The sequence below is a fragment of the Melospiza melodia genome, chromosome 29, assembly GCF_035770615.1.
Source record: "Melospiza melodia melodia isolate bMelMel2 chromosome 29, bMelMel2.pri, whole genome shotgun sequence".
Lineage (NCBI taxonomy): Eukaryota > Metazoa > Chordata > Aves > Passeriformes > Passerellidae > Melospiza > Melospiza melodia.
This window is the reverse complement of record NC_086222.1, coordinates 2240718-2255484: the sequence shown is the minus strand read 5'-3', so window position 1 is coordinate 2255484 and position 14767 is coordinate 2240718. Positions and strand designations below refer to the sequence as shown.

Below are 14767 nucleotides of genomic sequence, written 5' to 3'. Positions count from 1 at the left end.
GATGCATTGATTTGCCCTTCTGTAAGATCCCAGCTGCTGTGACTAAGAATCAGGAGCTTTGTGACATCTGCATCAGTCATGATATTGCCACACCAAAGGGTGGCTCATCACACCCTGCCAAGGGCTGTTTCAGTGCCCTGGGGGGGAGATGAGTATCAGGGAGCAGGAGGGAGAGAAATCGGTGAGAGGCTCAGCAGAGGCAAGGTTGTGCAAAACAGAGTGCAGTTCACATGGCTCTTAACAAAGAGGCATTGAGTGAGGTTGTGACAGAGCTCACCCAGAGCCTGGAAATCATTTCCAGAGCTTTCTATACGGGAGAGCAAGAACCTGATTTGCAAGTGTGGGACAGCGCCTCCTGGGCTTTTAGAGAGAGGGTTTCCAGCTCCAAGAGCCACCACCTGCCACTTCTGCTGTGTCCCTGACAGGGAGTGCAGCCCTCCCTTCCCAGCCCATGTGCCTCAGGGCACCCCAAGCTGTGCACGGAGCCCCCGAGGCCTCGGTGAATATCTGGGCTTGGGATCGTGAGGAAAGGCATCAACACAAACCACTTCAGAGGCCAAGGTGGAGGAGTAGGATCTCCGAGGTCTGCACTAATGAGGTCTTGGCACCAACATGTCTTTGGCACACGGCTGAGCCCTTTTTGGTCCGCGACAAAAAAATAACACCACAAAACTAATGAATAAAATGCAAGTGGGCAAGCTGCAACCCATCCAGCTAATCCTTGCTCGGGTGCTGGCTGCCCCTGGGAGGTGTCAGCATGGATTGGTGGGCACTGGGAGATCTGGGCTGTGAAAATGGCAGGATTCATCCCCAGCTTTCTCCCTGCCCTACCAAGCGCACGGATCGTTCAGCAAAAGGAGAAACGTGGCCAATCCCAGCACTTCACACACACACACACATATCCAGCTGAATATGTTCAAACCTCTCCAGAGGCTGATTAGTGATTTTATTTTCTCCTCCTCTGCCGGCTGTGCGTGCTCATTGCCATCAATTATCTATGCATTTGCCCTGATGAATTATTGAGTGTGTAACGGGGTGAGGGAAGGCCCGCCAGCCCAGCTCAGTCACCTTGCAAACAAGTACTCAAACGAGCACTCTCCAGAGCGTGGCAGCAGCCAGGTTTGCCCTCTGGCTTCTGATTTAGGATGGGAAGCTGATCCAACAACCTCCCAAACCCCTTTCCCCCATCTGCCCCCGTTCCACATCGCTGCATCGAGGTGTGGGTGCTCCTCGAGCAGAATGGGTGCGTTGTTTTCCTGATTTGAGGCTTGGGTGAGTGGAACAGAGAGAGTTTTTCCTGTCTTGCAAAAGAGTTGTTCAGTCACCTGGAAAGGAAGCGCGATTTCCGCACTGTGTTTGGGGTTTTTCAGGGTGTTTTTTTGTTTGTTTTGTTTTGTTATTTTGTTCTGCCGGGTGTTATTTTTTTGTTTTCCCTTTTCCCCTGGAGCCCTGAGAAAGTTTGGAATGTGTTTTTGTCAAGGCTGCTGCATGTAAGGGCCTGAATCCCAGCTTTGGCAGCATTTGACTGTTGGCAAGCTGTCCTCACTCAACTGGCACCAGCTTTTTCCCTGGCCAGAAATCTGGCTATTCACACCTGGGCACTGAAGGCTTCTGCAGGACCATTGTGAGCTCAGGATCAGGTTTAGCATCTCCAAAATCCACTTTTTCTCCAGTTTATGTGCAAACCCAGCTTGTTTTGATGCATGGGTCCCATGGCAGGGGGAGGGTAGAACTGGGAATTGTTGCTGCTGCTCAAGGTCAAGATAAATAACTTGATTTTTAAAAGGGTCAGTTCATTAATTTGCAGGGAAATCACAGCGAAAAGGAAGGGCACAGTAATGATGGATGGAGTGAGGGACTGGACTGACCTCCCCTGTGCCATCCATCACATTTCCTGCAGGTTGAATGACTTTATCTCCATTCGAGAGGCACATCAGTGGAAGCCTTCAGCTGTGGCAGTGCTCACAGGGGTTCTTGGAATGAGGGAAGAGACGAGGATCTGACTCCATGACTTCAGAAGGCTTGATTTATTATTTTATGATATATATTACATTAAAACTATAGTAAAAGAATAGAAGAAAAGGTTTCATCAGAAGGCTAGATAAGAATAGAATAGGAAAGAATGATAACAAAGGTTTGTGGCTCGGCTCTCTGTCCGAGCTAGCTGACTGTGATTGGCCATTAATTACAAACATCCAAGATGGGTCAATCAAAGATCCAGCTGTTGCATTCCACAGCAGCAGATAATCAATGCTTACATTTTGTTCCTGAGGCCTTTCAGCTTCTCAGGAGGAAAAATCCTAAGGAAAGGATTTTCCGTAAAAGATGTCTGCGACATTCAGCCTAGCAGTGCTCACGACACGAGGGACTGCCAGCCCTGCAGGGGTGACCCTGAGGAGAATCTGGTGGCCTTCCACCCTCTCCTGTGTGCAGTTTGGCTCCTCTGCTGCTCCCGGGCACCAAGAGGAGACGCTGAGCCGTGACTTCCTGCACTGGGCCGCTTTGTTGGGGTGTGGAAACTCCAGTTCAAAGGGCCCCGCCAGGCCCCGTGGGGGGTCAGGGAGCTTGTGGGGAGCAGAGCCAGCTCCTGTGGGGAGCAGAGCCAGCTGTGGCAGCGCCCCAGCCCCAGGCAGGCCCTGCTGGGGGCACCAGGTCTCGGTGGAAGCGGCACTGATGACTCCGCGCTCCCCCGGCCCTGAGAGCTGAGGGAGTGCTGAGCACACCCACCCAGGCCGGGCCGTTCCCAAGGCCCTGGCTACGTGATTGAAGTGCTCCCCAGCAAGCTCCCACACGCTCTGGGAGGCTCTGGAGCCTTCCGAGCCAGACTGCTTGGCAAAGCTGTTCCTCACCTTGGCGGGTGTGGGCAATGCTCACCTCCGGGGTGGAAGGAGCAGCATATGCTGCACAGCATGGTGGAGACATCTCCCCCTCCCCTGTGCACCCGTTCTTCCCTCAGATCCCAGCGTGGCCTTGTCTAAACCCAGCCTGTGCCCTCGTTTCATCAGGGAGGATGTTGTGGGTGCTGGTGGTAGAAATGTCCTGCACTGTGTCCTGCTGGAACATCCTGATCCAGAGAGGAAACACGGTCCAGATGAGTGGGGACCATATTTCCCCTCTGGAGAAGGATTCCTCAGAGTGGGGACATCCTACCTTCTGCTTTGTGGAAGCAAAACTGTGGGGAAGATGGCCCTGGCTGTGCTGGGAGGGGAAGGATGCACCCTGCCAGCCCCAGAGGACATGGTGGCTTTGTGTGTGCAGGCACTTGAGGGCACCAGCGCTTTGCTGTGGCTGCAAGAAGCTCTGGAGAACATTCCTGAGCACCCAGCTGCAGTGCTGGGGTGTGGGGCTTGGCTCGGGGAGCAGGGGGCAAGTCCACACAAAGCTCTGGAGGCCGAGTTTCGGTCGGAACTGCTGATGGCTGTGGTCAGTGGTGGCGTCTCGTGGCCAGGCCGGGTTGTTGGGGCTTGTCCTCAGGGTCACAGGAAGGAGAAGGGAGAAAGAAGAGGCGTGGATGAGAATTGGGGATTAGGGTAAGGCTGGGAACAGCAGGCAGGGAGTGAGAGGGCAACGTGGAGTGTGGGTGGAGAAGAGTTTTGTCTCCCTGCACTCGTGTGTGTGTGTCTGTGAAACTGCAGGAAGGAGACTCTTGGAGAGGTCCCAGGGCACATCTGCCACGGGGACCAACACTGAGGAGTTTATTTTAGCCTTGGACAGGGAGCCATTCATCCCTGGAAGAACAGAGCAGGGTGACATTTCTGTTAGGAGGTGCTGTCTTGTTTCTCTTGCTCTGCATTTTTCTTTCCCCAGCCCCTCTCTCTGTTCCATTATTCTTTCATGTTTCTCACTCTGTGCAGAACATGAAAGAGTTCTCTATCTTTTTTTTTTTTTATTATCCCTTTCTTTCCTTTCCTGCCCAGCTTCCAAAATCCATCCAATTGCAGATTCTCCCAGAAGCTGGGAGCAAAACCCGCTTTTCTCGTTCTTCCCACCTTGCCTCACTGTTGTATTTATCATGCAAATACTGGCTGTATAATTACCAGAGCATTATCTCTAAACACACAGATTAGGAAAAGACACAGTGGCAACAAAGATGAATTTCAGGGTCAGTCTGGTGGGAGATGCTTTTCTCCATCTGGCAGGGGAGGAATCAATTGAGACAGAAGAGCTGTCATGGACTTCAGCTCCCACTTCTCACCAGCACCTTCCACAGAACAGGGTGGAAGGTTCCTAAATTCAGCCACTTCTGGGGTTATAAAAAGGCCACAGAAATGATCTGGATGATACAGGGAGATCATGCAAGGTGCAGAGGCAGTGCCTTAACATTGTTCTCATATGGGAATTATTGCTGCCCAGAAATGAGGGCTGAGTCTTTGCAGCTCCTTTAATTACTGCTGCAGCTCCAATGGGATTAAATGGATGTCTGAGTGTGTGTTAGCATATGTTGGGATGTGCTGTGCTGATAAACATCAGGGCTTTCACATGCCTGCAGACACACATGCCCTGCATATTTACCACAACTGACTCAGTGTCACCCGGAGCTGAAGACAAAAGGGAGGAAGGTGTTATTGATCCAGCCCTGTGCCTTTGGGTGATGATGATGAGCTGGGCTGGTCATAGTGGGAGGAAGATGTTTATGACCAAGAATGAGGCTGCAGGTGGATGCAGAAGGTGCCTGTAGCCACAAATTGCTCTTGTATCAGCCATGTCAATAAGAAACACAAGCCCTGTGAGGAACTACTGAGGGAGCTGGAGTTGTTTAGCCTAGAGAAAAGGAGACTCAGGAGTGACCTTATCACTCTCTACATCTCCTGAAAGGTGGCTGTGCCAGAGGGAAGAGCCAGAGGATGCAGCCTCAAGTTGTGCCAAGGGAAATTTTGGATGGATATTAGGAAAAATGTTTTTATAGAAAGAGTGATAAAGTTCTGGAATGTTCTGCCCAGGGAGGTGGTGGAGTCACCATCCCTGGGTGTGTTTAACAAAGCCTGGATGTGGCACTGGGTGCCAGGGTTTAGTTGAAGTGTTGGGGCTGAGTTGGACTCGATGATCTCAAAGGTCTCATCCAACCTGGTGATTCTGTGAATTCTGTGAAACAAGTGGAATAAACAGAGAAATTCCTGAGCCTGATGCCAATAACCACAGTGCTTCTGGGAAGCCCCCAAACGCTCACAAGTTGCCATTTCATTGCAGGGCTGCAAGCTCAGAGCGTCTTGGTCAATGACTCCGTCTCGGGGTTCATCGGCACGGACGTGGTGCTGCACTGCAGCTTCACCAACCCGCTGCCCATCGTGAAGATCACGCAGGTGACGTGGCAGAAGGCCACCAACGGCACCAAGCAGAATGTGGCCATCTACAACCCCGCCATGGGCGTGTCCATCCTGTCCCCCTACAAGGAGCGGGTGACTTTCCGCAACCCTTCCTTCAAGGATGGCACCATCCAGCTGTCCCGGCTGGAGCTGGACGATGAGGGCGTTTACATCTGTGAGTTTGCCACCTTCCCCACCGGCAACCGGGAAGGGCAGCTGAACCTCACCGTGCTGGGTAAGGCTCTGCAGGGTGAACCTCCAGTCCAACAGAGCTGGAGGAAGCTGAGATTCACATCCTGGGAGCTCGGGGTGAATTTGGGGTGTGAATTGTAGCTGGGATGGATTTGAATGTTTTAATGTTGACTGGGAAGAGGTGAAGAGCAGGGAGAACAAAGCAGGTGGTTCTGAGACAGCTGAGCTGTCAGACCTCTTCTTTTTCCAGGCCTCAATTCCCCTTTTCCCTCCACCTACACTCCTAATGTAGGTGCAGTAACAGTGACCAGGGCCCTGTGGGAGTGGTGAGTTTTAATGAGCGGGGGCTGTCAAGAGAGAAGAAACAACAGATTGATCCTAAACTCAATCAGAGCTTGTCCCTGGAGCTCAGGGCTGTGAGTGAACAGACCCCACCCAAGGTCTACATGAGTTGTTTCCTCTCCAATTTCAGTTCCTTTCTAACACAGGGATGAAAACCTCTGGGAGGAAAGGGCTTTCCATATATCTGTGCATTTAGGGCACCTCCACCATTGTTTCCCCATAAATGATGCAGGTAGATGGTGCAAGGTGCATAGGCACTGCCATAAAGCGATTACTATATGGGAATTATTGCTGGCAATTTACACACTCTGGACTCACCACAAGCCCTGTCACAGCCTCAGTGGTGTTAGACGGCTCTGGGGATGTAGCAAACAGAGCAGCACTGCTTTTCTAACCATCCCTTTGCACCCTTTTCTCCTCTTCCTCTTTGACCGTGTTCACAGGGGTCTTAGGATGAGGGAGGAGACAAGGATCTGACTCCATGTTTCAGAAGGCTTGATTTATTATTTTATCATATATATTATATTAAAACTATACTAAAAGAATAGAAGGAAAGATTTCATCAGAAGGCTGGCTAAGAATAGGAAAAGAAAGAATGATGACAAAAGCTTGTGTCTCGGACAGAAAGTCTGAGCTAGCTGACTGTGATTGGTCATTAATTAGAAACAACTAACATGAGCCAATCAAAGATCTACCTGCTGCATTCTACAGCAGCAGATAACCATTGTTTACATTTTGTTTCTGGAGCTTCTCAGCTTCTCAAGAGGAAAAATCCTAAAGAAAAGATTTTTCATAAAACATGTCTGTGACACTCCTCCTCCTCCTTTCCGCACTCCCCTACAGCCAAACCCACCAACTGGATGGAGGGCACCAAGAGGCCTCTAATTGCCAAGTCTGGCAGGACAGAGAAGATCCTGGTGGCCACCTGCACCTCCTCCAACGGGAAACCCCCCAGCACCGTCACCTGGGACACGAAGCTGAAGGGGGAGGCGGAGTTCCAGGAGATCCGGAACAGCAACGGCACCATCACGGTGATCAGCCGGTACCGGCTGGTGCCGAGCCGCGAGGCGCACCGCCAGCAGCTCATGTGCGTGGTCAACTACCAGCTGGAGAGGTTCACCGACAGCATCACCCTCAACGTGCAGTGTAAGGGGCCTGGCACGGCTGGGAGGGCTCCCCCTGCTCAGGGCTGGGCTCTGGGGAAAGAGGGGTTTGGGTTGGGCTGCTGGAGGGGCTGTGGTTGTGGTTTTGAGAGTGAGAACTGAAAGGATCCTTTGGAATAATTGTGGGTTTTCTCTTTTTCCTTCCTTCTTCCTCTGCTTCTGCTGTGTCCCTTTTGCTCCCCTTCTCTCTCTCTTTTGCATTCCCATGATCTTTCCCTCCTCATGTTTCTCTCCTTCCTCCACTCCTGCCTCATCTCTTCTTATTTCACCTTCTCCCCTTTCCTTTCCCACATTCCTTGTCCCATCACCTTTCCCTCCTCGTGTTCTCTCTCCTTCTCCCACTCCTGCCTCCTCATCTCTCCCTATCTCATTTTCTCCCCTTTCCTTTCCCACATTACTTGTCCCATCACCTTTCGCTCCTTGAAATCTTTCCTTCTCCCACTCCTACCCCCTTACCTCTACCTATTTCATTTTGTCCCCTTTCCCACAATCCTTTCATCTCCTTTTAATCTCTCTCCTTTTCCCACCGTGCCCCTCATCTCTTCCCACCTCATTTCCTCCCCTTTCCTCTCTCCTTTTCCCCCCCTGCTCTCCTCCCTTTCCCCCCACCCCTGCAGATGAGCCAGAAGTCACCATCGAGGGCTTTGATGGCAACTGGTTCCTGAACCGCAAGGATGTGAAGCTGATCTGCAAGTCTGATGCCAACCCCCCAGCTCACACCTATGAGTGGAAGCTGTAAGTGTCCCCAGAGCCCTGCTGCCAGCAGCAAATGTCACCTCCCAGCAGGGACAAGGAGTCTCTGCAGACACCTCACTCACCCTGTGGTCACTTAGGGCCCAGTCCCATTAGTGTCAGCGGTGTCACCCCAAGGTACAGCCTGTGCCTGTGGTGGGGGGTGGCTGCCAGCTCAGTGCAGCCTCAATATCCAGGGAAAATTCCCCTTTCTCACCTCCCTGGGATCATTTTCTGCCCTGGTGACGTGAGGCAGCTGAGATGTGACAAGGTGATTCACGTGCCCAGAACCACCAAGTGCCTCGGCAGCAGAGCTGGGAAAGAACCCAGGATTTCCCTGCTTTGAAAAGGCACAAATAACACAAAATTTGTGTGTGTGTGTGAACAACCTTCCCCTGGAATCAGCTCCTCACGTGACTGGCATTAAACCGCAACAATTCCTTGTCCTCAGGTTTCCAGCTTTTGGCTGAGCACACTAAAGGAACTTGAAAAGTGAGTGAGGGGTGTCTGGGCAGTCAGGTGGGAATTGATACAACCTGATGTGGTTCTCCTGCTGCTCTTTCTTCTCTGTAAGCACTCATGTAGCTTTAAAAGAGGAAGATCAAATGGATCCTTTCTTCCTTTCAGCTGGCATTTGTCATCAGGAGAGAGGCTCTCAACATGGCTTTGCAAGGAGCACATTCTCTCTCATTCCACTTCCCAGATCAAACTGTTCAAAGTGAAAGTCTGAAGAGGATTGTTTATCTTGCCTTTTTTCCTAGTTCTCCATCCCCAGCTCTCTCCATCTGTTGGTTCTGCCAGTCTGACTTAAAACTCTGAGGGGCTCTCTGGGCTCCTCACAACATTTCCAGGAAAGCCTCAGAGGCAAAAACGCACCCAAAAGCAGAAGAGATGCCACTTGAGGCAATTTCTGTGCCTGGAATGTAAAACCCAGCAGTGCTCTTCCTCTCCTCCCATTTGGGTGGTGATGAGCAGCAGTCAGAGGAGGCAGCAATCCCACACCACCCCTTTGAGCACCCTGTGCTCTTGTTTTTGTAGGTTCAGGGCTCTATAGGACCATGGTTAAGGTGTTTCTCCATCAGCTTTGGGATTGTTGGCTTGATGCAGCTGGAAAAATTGTTTTCTGTACATATGTGTACATGTAGACATGCAGAATACATGCATTTAGGCACTGCTTTACAATCCTAATTATACCCCCGTTATTCCCTTTTGTTTCTTATAAATTGCTGACAATATGTGCACATTTGGGTTGGGAGGAGGGGAAGGAATTACTTGAGTAATTTTTAATTGCCTAAGAGGAGTAATTACTTTACTTTGCTTCAGTAATTAAGAATAACCAGGCCATGTGTGTCTTTTCCTAACACACAGGGGCTTTTTTTTTTTTAAATTATTTTTTTCCTCTGCCTTTGTCAATTTATTTTCTGTATCTCCGGGTTTAGTTTTGCATTATTCCAGTTTCACACTTTGTGACGTGAGCAGGGCTCTAAATCAACACTGCTGTGCTTGAAATTAACCCTGGCTGATCAGGAGAGTTAAACGGGCAGGAAATTGGGTTTAAAACAAGCTCAGGTTGTGTCCTTTTCATGCCTACATTAATGGGGATTTTCCAGCCTACATTAATGGGGATTTTCCAGCCAGCACCTCCAGCTTCCCCACCTGCCCAAGGGCAAGCACAGACCCAGAATGTTGCTGTCACCTCTGGGTGTCACCTGTGGGGTCAACCATTGTCTCTGTCCCCGCCAGGCCAAACGGGACCCTGCCAGGGAGTGTGGAAATCCAGAACAACACCATCTACTTCAAAGGGCCCGTGTCCTACAGCGTGGCTGGCACCTACGTCTGCGAGGCCACCAACGCCATCGGGACACGCTCGGGCCTGGTGGAGGTCAATGTCACAGGTAGGACAGCACCTGGGCTGCTCTGCAACATGGAAAAAAACAAACTGGGGAGGGACACAAAGGTGTGAGCACCTGGGCTGCTCTGCAGCATGGAAAAAACAAGGTGGGGAGGGACACAAAGGTGTGAGCAGTTCTGTGATGGTGTTCTTAGGATGAGGGAAGAGATGAGGATCTGACTCCATGTTTCAGAGGGCTTGATTTATTATTTTATGATATCTATTATATTAAAACTATACTAAAAGAATAGAAGAAAGGATTTCATCAGAAAGCTAGCTAAGAATAGAAAAGGAATTAAATGATAACAAAAGTTTGTGTCTCGCACAGACAGTCCGGACAGCTGGACTGTGATTGGTCATTAATTAGAAACAACCACATGAGACCAATCACAGATCCACCTGTTGCATTCCACAGCAGCAGATAATCATTGTTTGCATTAGTTCCTGAGGCCTCTCAGCTTCTCAGGAGAAAAAATCCTAAAGAAAAGGTTTTTCACAAAATGTGTCTGTACCACAGCACCATCTCCTCAGTCACAGTCTTCTTTCAGGGTGGGAATCTCCTGAGGGAAATGGGGCAGTGGAGTTCTTGGCTTTGTGCTGGTGTTGCACTGGTTTGCTGTGGATTTTCTCCTTTCCTCTCGTGGTCTTTTTTCTTTCCTACACCAATTCAGTTTGTTCCCCCCTCGTCTTCTGCTTTGGGTTCAGAGAGATTGTTGTACATGCTAACAGCAGAGGCACGTCAGGGAGATATTGATCAGAACAAGGGGCAGGGTGAGGATGTGGACTGCCAGAAAGGCAGGAGATGGATGAGTCACTTGTCCACGATGGTGTTTGGTGTTCCTGGTGTTGGGCAATTCTCATGATTCTTCATTTGAGCTCCTTGCAGTGCTGCTCTGCGAATTCACTCACCTGCCAGGGATCCCTGTGGGTGCTGGAGGAGCCTTGGGCTCCAGGGAGGAGCAGCATCCCAGGCTGCAGGCAGTGGGAAGTGATGCTGTGATGCCACAGAGACAGAAGGGATCTGAGGGCCTGCAAAGCACTGTGGCCACAGGAGGGAGGGAAAGATGTGGGCAAGCTGAGGTAGCGTCAGGGAGAGAAAGTCATGTCAGGAAACAGCTTCGAGAGAAGAAATAACATATGGCAGTAACCTGATTTCTGAAAGTCAGAGTGACATTGTGAGACATCACCGAGGGGGAAAAGTGGCTGTGGGTGTTTCGAGAGCAGGAAAGGGACAATTATCCCATTCCTTTGGGGCAAAAGGAGCCATTTGGGTTATCAGGCAGTGACTCAGGATGGCTGGAAGTGCTTCTTGGAGCAGTGAGGTGGGGCACAGCCACACTGCAGCGAGCTCTGGGCTGCAAACAGCCCGGACAGGATGGGCAGTGAGGTGAATGAGGTGCACTGGGTGCTTCCAAGGCACGGGGAGCACAGGACAGCCTCCCAGGGCTGTGACCTCTTGCTCTGCCCAGCCCAAGGAACTCAGAGCCTCTCCTGCCACCCCAAACCTTGGGAGTTGCCTGACCTGAGGGTGATGAAACCCCAGCCCCTGCACCAGTTTCTCTGCTGGTAAATGCTGAGCAAGCACAGAGCTGAGTCTGGGGCAGCTAAAATTAGCAATAACTCCGTGTTTGGCACCTCAGCTCCCCTCTCTAACTTGGGCAAACCAGGCTAAGCTTCCTCTATCCAAGTGCTTGGAGGTCAATGGGTGGGATGTGCTAATTAGATGCTAATTACCCGGTATTTGTTTATGATCTTTATCACTGGAGCAGGCCTTTCATTCACACCTCCTGTCCTGGATCCCTGCCTGCTGAAGTGTTCTGGTACAGCCATTTCTCCGGGGGCTGTTTCTTGTGCCAGGGAAAGGCACTGGGAGAACAAAGCCCTTTGTGCCCAGCCCTGCCCAACCACCCAAAACCAGGGCAAGGTCATGGCCAAAATCAGCTGCTGGGGAGTTGTCACCTCGGTGTTCCTGGGGCAGTGCTTGGTTCAAGCTGAGCTGACTCCCTTTGGCAGCAGAAATCCATCCCACACAGCGTCCACAACCTTGGGGCATGTTTGAAACAGTGAGCAGAGCTTAAAAACCTCCAAGGTCAGCCCCAGATAGAGAGAAGGAAGTGGAGTAGGGAATGAAAGAGACTTTGAGAGTGAGAGGCTCTCACTTTCCATCCCTCCATAGCCTCTGTGTCCATTTCTTGCTGTTATTCTTGTTGCAGCTTGAATTGCTGCTAGTAAAGTCCAGGGTAGGGTGTAATTTAGGAGAAGCCCCTCCCGGCCTCCACAATTCTGCCTGTCCAGCCACCCCGTATCATTTGGGGTGTCAGGGCACGAGGCACAGCCCTCTCTTTGTGTTTCCTGCCCGTTTTTGATGTGTCTCAGCACCACAGTGGCACTGAAGGTGGCTGCACCAGCTCGCCTGCACAGGCTCCTCCAGACACGAGGGGCTGTGGCTTCCCCCTCTGGAATTTGGAATTGTCTCTTTTCCTGGTGTTTTTATAAAGGACTGGAAAAGAGCATTGTTCTCAGGCTCCACCAGCACAGGGCTGGCAGGATTTTTGGGGTTGTGCCGTGTCTGCCTGCCTCTAATCTCAGCTGGTTCCCAAAGGTCCTGGCTGTGGGGATGAGGTTAAATGAGAGAGAATGAAGGGCACACCCACAGCTGCCCTGTGAGGAGGGATTAACAGCCAACCCCACAGGCCAGGCCTGCACCACATAATAAAAAAAAAAAAAATCCTTTAATAATTCATGGGATCTGAATATGTTTATCCAGCTCTCCCTGAGGAGCGATTAGGCCGGTGCTGGGGAGGGCTCACCCTCCTCACTCAGCTATTACAGGTACATTTGTTTGGGTCTTGCAGGCAATTTAGGGATTGTCAGTGGACCACGAAACCTCTTTCAAGAGCTGCATGCAATAAATGGAGTTCAATCTAGTGAGCAGCCAGCCTTGGGAGGAAAAAAAAAACAACACAGAAGGCTGATGCAGAGAAAAGCGTGCAGCAGCTTTTCCCCTTTCTGTCTCCCTGTTCTACCCCCTTATGCCACCCAAAATCTTCCCTCCAGGCCCCAGAGAGGAAAATGCAGGGCTGGTCCAGCCCCCTGATGGGGAGGGCAATTTGTTCAGAGGGAGAAGGCTGAATGCTTCTCGGAGAGTTATGGCGCATTAAAGAGATTGATAAGTGGAAATTTAATATTTTATTCCAGCAATCTGTTCCCCTAATAGCTTCTCCTGCCTTGCAGGACCTTTGTCAGTCGCAGGCAAGCCATGTAGTGTGACATGTAACTATTTATTACAGGTAGTGGGTGACAGAGTAAAAGGCTGAGCTTATGGACTGCACATGTGTGGTGGTCCTGGACAGAGAACTGGCCATGGATATTCACCTGTGTGATCCAAATCTGCATCCTGGCCATGGACATTCACCTGTGTGATCCTAATCTGCATCCTGGCCATGGATATTCACCTGTGTGATCCCATTTGTGTCCTGGTTATGGACATTCACCTGTGTGATCCCATCCTGGCCATGGACATTCACCTGTCTCATCCCAATCTGCATCCTGGCCATGGATATTCACCTGTGTGTTCCCAATCTGCATCCTGGCCATGGACATTCAAATGTGTGTGACCCCAATGGACATTCACACCATGGATATTCACACCTGTGTGATCCCATTTTCATCCTGCCTGTGGACATTCATGTGTGTGTGACCCCAATGGACATTCCCACCTATGTGATCCCATTTTTATCCTGCTTATGGACATTCACACCTGTGTGATCCCATTTGTGTCCTGGTTATGGACATTCACCTGTGTGATCCCATCCTGGCCATGAATATTCACCTGTCTCATCCCAATCTGCATCCTGGCCATGGATATTCACCTGTGTGATCCCAATGTGCATCCCAGCCATGGATATTCACCTGTGTGATGCTAATCTGTATCCTGGCCATGGACATTCAAATGTGTGTGACCCCAATGGACATTCACACCATGGATATTCACACCTGTGTGATCCCATTTTCATCCTGCCCATGGATATTCCCACCTGAGACTCCCAATTTTCAGCCTGCCCATGGAAATGGTTTTCCCAAAGCTGCGTGCACGGGGCAGGATGAAAATGGGAATTTTGGGAAATGGGAATTCCTGCACAGGGCAGGAATAGAACATTTGCACGTGGAAATGTCCATGAATTCATGAACATGGGCTTTTCTGGGTGCAGCAGAGCATGGACACACCCTGCCCCCATGCAGGAAACATTCACCCATTTGTGCACTGGCTCCAGCTAGAGGAAGCACAAGGAGAAAGGGAAAAAAATGGCAAATGGACCTGGGGAAAAAAAAAGCCAAATAGACCTTTGAAGGAGACTCACAGAGCTGGGGCAGCAGGGAGAGCCTGTGCCAGCAGCTCTGCAGTCTGGCCTTGGATGTGCTACAGGCTGGGGGGGAGGAAAAGCTGGCAGGGGTTGCTGACCCCCCCTGCTTGGCTCCCAGCAGGGAGTTATTTACACACCAGCAGCGCTCTCGTCCCAGCAAGGTCACTGCAAACAGCCCTGGGGCTCTCTGGAGCTGCTGCCACACAGCACTGGCTGGGAAAAGCCCTTTCTGGGAAGCCCTAAACGCCAGTTCCTGCAGCAGGTGCTCCCAAAGGCAGGCAGATTTCGGTGGGAGGATGTGGGGCCGGGGGGAGCAAGCCCCAGGGAGGGGGGGTCTGGCTGATGCTAATCCTGCAGAGTGGCTGTGCATCCTGTCTGGTGGCATCTGTGCCAGCTGCCCACACCGGAGCAGGGCCTGACTGACAGGGGATAGGTGACCTGAGAGAGAGATTAAAGCCTAAGACACGTTTGGCATCTGGCCCGAGAGCTGTCACACTCTGAAAGGCCGGGGGCAGCTGCTGCACTGCTGGATTAGCTGCCAGTGGTTGTTCCGTCCCCTCCCGCCCTGCAGGAACCCCTGGGAGGGAGGGGAAAGCTTGGAAAGCTGGAGATGGACATGGCAGAGGCGCAGGGGGGAGGGAGGAGGTCAGCAGTGCTCCGGGCTTCTCAAATTGCAGCTTTGTCCCGAGTTTTCTCCTTATCTTGCCTCGTGTACATAACTCAACACACGAGCAAAGTCCTGGGATAATTTGGCGTGGGCCGTTCCGGCAGGGAAAGTTT

The 14767-nt window shown here is 51.1% G+C and overlaps 1 protein-coding gene across 3 annotated transcripts in view; it reads left to right on the top strand.

Annotated features, from left to right (window-relative positions):
- Positions 1 to 14767, top strand: part of NECTIN1 (nectin cell adhesion molecule 1) — a 102868-nt gene that overhangs the window by 43428 nt on the left and 44673 nt on the right. For all 3 annotated transcript variants that reach the window (XM_063178340.1, XM_063178342.1, XM_063178341.1), the window contains exons 2-5: positions 5188 to 5538; positions 6681 to 6983; positions 7618 to 7735; positions 9476 to 9627. In XM_063178340.1, coding sequence (XP_063034410.1) covers positions 5188 to 5538; positions 6681 to 6983; positions 7618 to 7735; positions 9476 to 9627 — 924 coding nt within the window. The remainder of the gene's footprint in view (positions 1 to 5187; positions 5539 to 6680; positions 6984 to 7617; positions 7736 to 9475; positions 9628 to 14767) is intronic.